This window comes from Triticum aestivum, chromosome 6D (assembly GCF_018294505.1).
Source record: "Triticum aestivum cultivar Chinese Spring chromosome 6D, IWGSC CS RefSeq v2.1, whole genome shotgun sequence".
NCBI lineage: Eukaryota > Viridiplantae > Streptophyta > Magnoliopsida > Poales > Poaceae > Triticum > Triticum aestivum.
The window spans coordinates 101,539,051-101,548,044 of NC_057811.1; the positions used below are offsets into that span (position 1 = coordinate 101,539,051).

General features: G+C 42.8%; 1 protein-coding gene and 1 long non-coding RNA gene across 2 annotated transcripts; one reads left to right on the top strand and one right to left on the bottom strand.

Annotated features, from left to right (window-relative positions):
- Positions 1-1,360: 1,360 nt before the first annotated feature.
- On the top strand, positions 1,361-3,362 carry LOC123143839 (protein DMP5). Its single transcript, XM_044562846.1, has one exon. The coding sequence runs from the start codon at positions 2,418-2,420 to the stop codon at positions 3,060-3,062; it is 645 nt and encodes a 214-aa protein (XP_044418781.1). The 5' UTR covers positions 1,361-2,417; the 3' UTR covers positions 3,063-3,362.
- A 286-nt stretch (positions 3,363-3,648) lies between these two features.
- LOC123143840 (uncharacterized) lies at positions 3,649-6,152 on the bottom strand. The gene is made up of 2 exons (XR_006471098.1): positions 5,265-6,152; positions 3,649-3,884 (listed from the first exon to the last, which is right to left on the bottom strand). It is a non-coding gene; the product is annotated as an uncharacterized lncRNA (long non-coding RNA).
- Between the last annotated feature and the right edge of the window lie 2,842 nt (positions 6,153-8,994).

Consider the following 8,994-nt stretch of genomic DNA (forward strand, 5'->3'; position numbering starts at 1 on the left):
TTTTAGGCTTGTCTCGGGTAGGGGTTTTATTGTATAGGGTATAGTGTTATCGGAAATAATTTGCTACCCATGGTGGTAGCTACACATGGCGCCAATTTTTAACTCTAATTATTTTGGTAGTGTTGTATCAACAAATTTGAAAAAAATAGTATCTATATCCTAGATAGGGATTTTCAATGTTTATAGAATTGTATGTATAGGATTACTCCGTGTTAGCTAGGTGTTACAAAACTAGCCAAATCCACATCCACTCTTCTCACATCTAGTGAGGCAATATAATCACACCCTTTTGTTTTGAGACGAATAGAACCACCAATTTTGACAACACGATAAATAGTGTGTATTATGATCGTAATTTTGTATCACACCGACCACACTACTATAGTAATTGTTTTTAACCTCAATATGGTATTTTTTTGTTGATCAAAGCTTTGTCTTGCTGAATCAAAGTACATCCACACATCCAGTATGAATGGGAGCTTGCCCCATTAAGAGAAAAGCAATGATTAGTGAATGCCCCATTGCATATGCGCCAAACAAGATGATATTGATAGCTGATGACCAGGGTGTCTCTTTGTGGAAGGTTCCTCATCCTGGGTGAGCCAAATTAAATACATATGGCTCCTTTGTTCTAGATAATGGCTCTACAGGGAGTGGTACGATCCTTTGATATCACGCGGTAGACATATCTTTTTCCATCTTGTCGATGCATCCAACATTGTTCTGATGCCTCAGAATCTGAGCTAGTGCCGATAAAGGAAGGATTGATACAGTCATTGCAATGAAGCCTTCTCCCAATCCACCTTGAGACTGATTGTCTAGAAGTTGTGAACCTTTTGAAAAAATAAGGTACGGATAGATCCCGCTTTGGGTTCATGGTTCATGAGATTAAATCACTGATGACTAAACAAAATTCTTGTATTACTCATGTTCAACAGAACCACAATCTGATTATTAGTCCTTCTTGAATTACCTACTTATGGTAGAAGTAGTGGAAGAACTGTTGTGTGGCTTGTTCTGGTCCAGATGGTATTGTCGAACTTTGTAATTCTGGGTGTAGCTCTGCAACGTGAGTAATACAAGTTATTTCCCGCAAAAAATATAATCAAAGTATGTCTTATGTTTTGAAATGGAGGAAGTATCCCAGCAACGACACTTTGAATAGCTGGCGGGACAAGCATATTTTATGGATTTATTTCAATCTATCTAGTGCTTTTTTAGTGGCATGACGTGTCCGCCGACTACGAGGTGTTTATGACAATTCATCAACCTTAAGATCTATCAGAATTGGAGCTAGTACCAATGGAGCCTTCTCCCAATCCACGTTGAGACTGATTGTTTAGAAGTTGTGAACCTTTTGAACAAATAATGTACGGATAGATCCCGCTTCGGATTCATGGTTCATGAGATTAAATCACTGATGACTAAACAAAATTCTTGTATTACTCATGTTCGACGAAACCATAATCTTATTATTAGTCCTTCTTTAGCTACTTATGGTAGATGTAGACATGTAGTGGAAGAACTGTTGTGTGGCTTGTTCTGGTCCAGATGGTATTGTCGAACTTTGTAATTCTAGGTGTAGCTCTGCAATGTGAGTGGAAGAACTGTTTTATGGATTTATTTCAATCTATCTAGTGCTATTTTTAGTGGTATGACGTGTCCGCCAACTACGAGGTGTTTATGACAATTCGTCAACCTCAAGATCTATTGGCCCAGTCTCTCGCAGCTGCTCACAGGAATATGATGTATGTGTGCACGTTCATGAGGATGAGTGTCTGTGCGTGTGTGAGCGTATTGTAGTGTTTCCAAAAGGAAAAAGAAGTTTGTTAGGGCATGTAAAATGGTTGATAAGATAGTCTTATCTTAAGTCTTGCATGTGATTTAGAGATGATAAAAAACATGTCTACAATGGGTCATCTCTTAGCCTTATCTTCAATAACTAGCTATTCCTAAAAACATAGTGAGACATATTGTGGATCATCTCTTGTCTTCTCTTGAGAAGACAAGCTCTTTCTTATGATTTCTCTCTCATTCATCTCATTATCTATCCTACGTGGCATGCCTAAGATGGAACCATTGTACATGCCCTTAATTGAGCCGGAGCATATAGTTCGGCCGTTGTCTGGCGCATGCATTCCACGTTCGACTAGGCAGTTTCTTGTTGCCGTGACCAAACTACAAGAGCCACCATGCATGCACGTGCCAGTGGCCACCCACGAATATAATTTTTTGGCATGCCAGCCGGCTGGTCGGCATCCCTACTCGATCGATCTGGTATAGCTCCCATCAGCCATTTCTTGTTGCTTGTTGTACTAAGTTGCAACCCCTGGTTCGGTTCGCGCGCTATATAAAGAGGTAGACTGAGGCGCCCTTGCCATTCAAGCATCTCTTGGAGTAGTAAGGTCGTCGTTGCCATGGATCGCGTTTCCAATGCTGTGCACATCCAGATGCCTGCGCCGGCGCAACAATCCTCTGCTCCCATGGCCCAGCCACCGACGGGCGTCGCGCCGGCCGACAAGACGCTCTCGAGCGCGTCGGACCTCCTGAAGCTCCTGCCGACGGGCACGGTGCTGGCCTTCCAGGCGCTGGCGCCTTCCTTCAGCAACAACCATGGCGTCTGCCACGCGGCCAACAGATACCTGGTCCAGGCGCTCATCGGCGGCTGCGCCGCCTCCTGCGTGCTCCTCTCCTTCACGGACAGCCTCGTCGGCCGCGACGGCAGGCTCTACTACGGCGCGGCCACCTTCGGGGGCTTCTACCCTTTCAACTTCACCGGCACGCGCGCCGAGCGGGACGCGGTGTTCAAGGACCTCTCCAGGTTCCGGGTCACGCCCATGGACTTGGTGCACGCCGTCGTCTCCGCGCTCGTGTTCCTCGCCGTCGCGTTCGCCGACGCCGGCGTACAGGGCTGCCTGTTCCCGGACGCCGCGAGGGACTTGAGGGAGCTGCTGGTCAACTTGCCGGTTGCCGCTGGCTTCCTCGCTAGCATGGTGTTCATGATCTTCCCCACCACCAGGAAGAACATCGGCTACACGGATATGATGCCCCACTCGCAGTGACAACGCTCAGGCTCAGCAAACGAACGTGGTGGAGCTCATTCATTCCCTTGGTCTTGTTTTTCTTAAGCCAATCCGTTTTAAACTTGACCAAACTAGCAGCACGGCGACCCTTACAGATACGAGAGCATCATCTTTAGTGTCTCAAAATTGGTATTGTTTAATTTTTTATCTCATGTAGATTTTTTTTTCTTCCTACTATTATTTACCTTCTTCATTTCAAAGTGCGTGACTTTTGGACATGAGTACATTATGAAGATGTGACTTTGACATTTACTTTGTACTACCTCAATTCAGGTTTATTAGTCCCTCTCTTATTTGGGCTAAATTTGACCATAAATTTAGGACGTCGATATCTCCCGAACGTTCGGGCTGGGAGGTGAGCGATCCGAACGAATCGTTAGATGCAGCAGGGACCACCCCCCCCCCCCCCCCCCCCCCCAGTCCGAACCATCCACCAAATCCCATATCAGGTGGGCCTTTTGCTCGGCCTGCTGGCCCAAATGATTCCCTTTGCAAAAAATATTTAAAAAAGTGAAAAAAAAACACGAAAACAGCCCAACAGGAAAACTGAGAAAAAACTGTACAATAAAAATGCCACAAAAATCTAGAAATTGCCATCAATTGTTATAATTGTTGAGGCTACCACACAGTACCTACAGAAAAAGAAAAATGCCATGATAGATGGCAACTAGCAAAAATTTCATGATGTACAAAAAATAAAAAAAATTGCCATGCTATGGGAAATAAATTGCCATGGTTGCACGAAAATATTGAAATTTGTTCAAATATAAATTGCCGTGGGCGTCAAGAAATTGCCATGGTCTGCACACCAAAAAATGCCATGTTACATAGAGAAAATTGCCGTGACCATAAAATTAAATTTGCCATGGTCACAAAAAATAATAATTTTGACAATATGCAGAAAGAAAGAAAATTTGCCATGGTCATAAAAACACGCATTGATGGCAAAAACAAATCTATAAGTTTGCCAAATGGTGGCCAAAAAGTGGCCTAAATTTGTCGTCGTTTCAAATTTACCGTGATGCACATTACCACATGCATTAACATGTTTTGAAAAAAAGTGAATATTACCACGAGTGAATAATTTTGGTACTACCATGAGACATGGACATAAAATTTGTAATGATCTATAAATTCAAAATTGCCATGGAAAATGCTAAATTTTCAATGATCAATGAATTTTTTTTGACATGGTTAACTAATGAAATTTGCCATGACTTGTAAACTTAATTTGCCATAGTCATTTACTAAATATTGCCATCTTATTGGCAATTAAAAAAATAAAATTTGCCATGGCGATACATCAATCTAAAAATTGCCATGGTCAATTAAATAAATTTGCCATGGCAATGAATGAGAAACTAAAACTTCGTGGCTAATGATCTATAAACTGAATTTGCCATGGTCAATTAATAAAATTTACCCTGGTCTATGAAATAAATTTGCCATGATTAGTTAACTAAATTTGCCATGATATACAAACGAAATTCCCATGCTTAATTACTAAACTTACCATGATCAAATGAAAAACAAAGTTGCCATGGTTAATTAATGAGAAACTACAATTTGCCATGATTTATGAACTAAAATTTGCCATGGTGAATTACTAATAATTACCATGATCAACGAAAAAAAGTTTGCCATGATTCGTTAACTAAATTTGCCATGACTCGCTAACTAAATTTGCCATGGTTGTTTGCTAAAGTAATTGCCATCGTCTTGGCAATAAAAGTAAATTTGCCATGTCAATAGAAATGAAATTTCAGTGCTACAAAGTAAAAATTGCCATGTTCATAGAAGAAACATGTTATGAAGATCAAAAAATCATACAATTTTTGCATCTATCCCAATCAACCAAGCATGCAGACGTGGACTCGATGTACCAGTCTGACAGTTAACTGAAATATGCCATTACTGAAACAAAGAAAGATGGACCCAAATGGGTCGATCAGATTTGCTTGACTCAACATGATAGCAACACCAGATGAGGTGTATTAGCAGTAAGTATGAATGCCCAAGATTCCTTGGCACTCTCTACTACATTTGTATTGAAAGGCAGTGGAAAACAAATGAAAGAAGCATGTTAATACTGTATCAAACAGAGGTGGAATCGATCAATCAATCAGACTTGCGGCTTCAACAAAAAATCACGGCGATGAAATGAATGGATGCATCTTGTACCTAGAGCTTGCACCAGATGGAGGGGTCGCCGGCTCACGATGCCGTTTATTCACTCAGAGCAGAAGCGGGAGTACCTGCCACCGCAGCTCGATGTCCTCTATAGCCGTCGGCTCCCCTCAGCGACCGCGCTTAGCTGTCGCCCCAACCATTCGCAGCTGGCGCTCCTGTTCGCACGACCAGTCCACGCGCGACGCGACGGGGCAGCCAGCACGGCGAGCTGCCCATCCATTCACGGCTGGGGCGACCCCTGGTGCTCCTGATTGCGCGACTGATGCGGGCCGACGGGTGACCTCCACGCACGGCGCGACGAGGACAGCCGCGACGGCGAGGTGCCCGTCGATGTGTGCGGCTGGGGCGGCGCCTGGTGCTCCTTCTCGTGTGACGACACGGATCGCCGTCCACGCACGACGCGACGGGGCAGCCACGACGACGAGCTGCCCATCGATGCACGGCCCGGGCGGCCCCTGGCAAGGTGCTCCTGCTTGCGCGGCCTATGCGGGCCGACGGAGCACCTCCACGCGCGGCGCGACGGAGACAACCGCGACGGAGAGGTGCCCGTCGAAGTGCGTCCGGGGCGGCTCCTGGTGCTCCTGCTCGCGCGTACGACGCGGGCGAAGCAACTCCACGTGCGGCGCGACGAGGGGCAGCTGCTGCAGGGTGCGCCGCCCTTGTTCCCGGATCAACGGTCGTCTGGCCTCGTCGCCGGCAACGACGTCGTGAGTGGTGGGGGACGAAGAAGGAGAGGGCGAGAGAGTGGCGGGGGTCTGCAGAGTGACGATGCGGTGGATGGATAAGAGACGTGCGGCCGGAGGCGTTCGCGACGACACCCAGTTTCCCCCGAACGAAAACGCTGACCTGGATAATCTTCTCTCTCTAAGATTCGTGTAAAGGATCTAATGATAGAAAACACGTTCGGACTGAAATTCTTAAATCCCTGACGTTCGGGATTTATAGAATCCGTAAATTTAACTCATACTCCCTCCGTTTCCAAATATAAGTCTTTCTAGAGATTTCAACAGGTGACTACATACGGAGCAAAATAAGTGAATCTACACACTAAAATATGTCTACATGCATCCGTATATTATATTTAATTTAAAATGTCTACAAAGACTTATATTTAAGAACAGAGGGAGTAAAATGTAGGACCCCGATATCTTCCAACCGTTCGGTCTGGGAAAATTCCGTTCCGAACGAGTCGTTCGCTGAGGGGTGAGGAATCTAACGAACAATTTCGTTCGGTGGGAGAGACCCCAGCCCGACCCCTGTGCCAGTACGGGCCTTTCCAATGGGCCGCCCCTCAACCAAACGTAAACATTAATCCAAAAAAATAGAGACAAAAAAAGGCCCAAATTTCCTCCTAGTTACCATCAAGCCTTCAACCTGCAATTTGGACCTGATTTTGAATAGAAAGACAAAATTAAAAAAATATCATAATATGTAATAAACTGCCATCATGTTCAAATGTATCAGAACATGATATTGCCGTGGTATACAAAAAGAAATTATCATGCTTTATTCAACAAATTTGCCGTGTTTCAAAAATAAATTTATTATGATATGTGCAATAAAAAGTTCGCTTGTTCTGTACAAAAGTAAATTGTCCATGGTCTAAACAAATAGATTTTCCATGGTTAAAATAATAATTTTGCCAAGGTCCTAAAAACACACATTGATGGAAAAAATTGTATAAGCTTAACATGGTGGCCAAAAGTGGTGCAAATTTGTCATGATGGCAAACATGATGTAAAATCACCATGTTGCATACAAACCAATTTCCGTGATGCTAAAAAAACCATCACAAAATTGCCCATGGTTCAAAAAATGAGCATTCTCATGAGAAGAATAATTTTGGTCATCAGTAATAAGCTAAATCTACAATGATACATAAAAAGTAAATTTGCCATGGTCAATTACAAAAATTGACCACGATCTAGCCAATTATTAAAATTTGCCATGGTCAATTACTTAAAATTGCCACGGCCGATTACTAAATTTTCCATGGTCCATCAGAATAATTTGCCATGGTTAATTACTAAAAATTGCCACGGTTAGCTACTAAATTTGCCATGGTCATCAGCACAATTTGCCATGGTCAATTACTAAAAAATGCCATGCTGAAAGTACATAAAAAATGCCATGGTCAATTGACAAAATTTGCCATGATTAATAAACTAAATTTGCCATGGTCAATAAACTAAAATTTCCATGGTCAATGACTTAATTTTCCATGGTCAATCGCTAAACTTTTCCATGGTCGAACAAGTACTTCAAATTTGCCATGGTCAATAAACTAAAATTTCCATGATTTAGTACTTTCCATGGTCAATTAAATAAAATTTGGCACGGTCAATCACCAAAAAATTGCCGTGGTCAATTGCTAAAATTGTAGCGGTAATTTTTACCATTCCATGGCAAAAAAATTGAAGAATTTGCCATGCCTAACTTTTTTTTTTGCCTCATGGCATGCACAATGTACTCAAATGATTGTACACGTTGTTTCTTGTGCATTTTTCATGCTCAATGTACATGAAGTAAATTTGCCATGTCAAATTTACCATGCCCCCATGAAAGCAGGAACTCCCATCAGCGGAGTTATTTCGTTTCTGGCATGACAATTAAAAAGGAAATTTGCCATGGTCCATAAAGTAAATTTTCCATGGTAAAAAGATAGTTATAATTGCCATGAGCGATTAGAGTAAATTCGCCATGGCAATGAAGGTAAAAAAATTGCCATGAAAAAATAAAGTAAAAAATATTTGACATGGCAAAGAAGAGTAAAATTTGCCATGTGTATTAAAGTAAATTTGCCATGTATTTAAAACTAAATTTGCCATGGAAATGATGGTAAAAAATTGCCACAACAAGATAAAGTGAAAATTTGACATGGCGAAGTAGATTGTTAATTTTGGCATCACAACATACGTTGAGTCTGCATGGCGACATGCGTTCTGTTTCCATGGCAACATATTATGATTTTTGCCATGGCAAGAAATAATAAAATCTGGCCGACAATAGAATTTGGGTTGCCATGGCAACATAATTTTGAGTTTCCCATGGCAAAAGTATAATTTGAGTTTGCCATAAGATATCATTTCTAAATGTCGCCATACAATATCTAAAATAGCGGTTAGGAACTAACTGGAGTAATTGCAAACTACCATGATGACCAAACACATCTTAGTTGATAGGTCAATCTGTTTTAACCATCTTAGTTGATGGCAGACACAATGCCATGTCAAAAAGACAACATCTGAGTATACACCACTACAGCATACTGATGAAGAACATGGATCAGACAGTATAACAATGTGCAGGGTGCAGTGACATTACAGTAGAGAGGGTTAGACTCAAAAGCATACATAAAATCAACAGGGATGCTGCAAGTCATATAGCCAATTCACATTCAGGCCCAAGGTATAACTAGCAAGTTCAATTCATTTATACATGAAGCGGTCGCAGCTCCTCTAGCTAGTTCAACAGGACAACAAAAAACTGAACATCTGCGGAAAATTCAGTCAGGAGGCATGCGAGGAGGGAGGGAGCAGCGGGTACCATGGCATTGGCGACCAGCAGCATGAGAAACGCAATGGTGTGGTCGCCATCGTCTCCATGCCAATGAGAAACACGGCTGTGTGGTCGTCCCATGTCGCCCCGACGAGGTCGCCTCCGTCTTCCTCGCGGGCGTCCCGCAGCCGCCCTTCCTTGGCTCCGCGACCCTCGCCGCCCC

Bases quoted from the DNA above. Each gene is read 5' to 3' on its own strand.
- LOC123143839 (XM_044562846.1), top strand. From the start codon at position 2,418: ATGGATCGCGTTTCCAATGCTGTGCACATCCAGATGCCTGCGCCGGCG.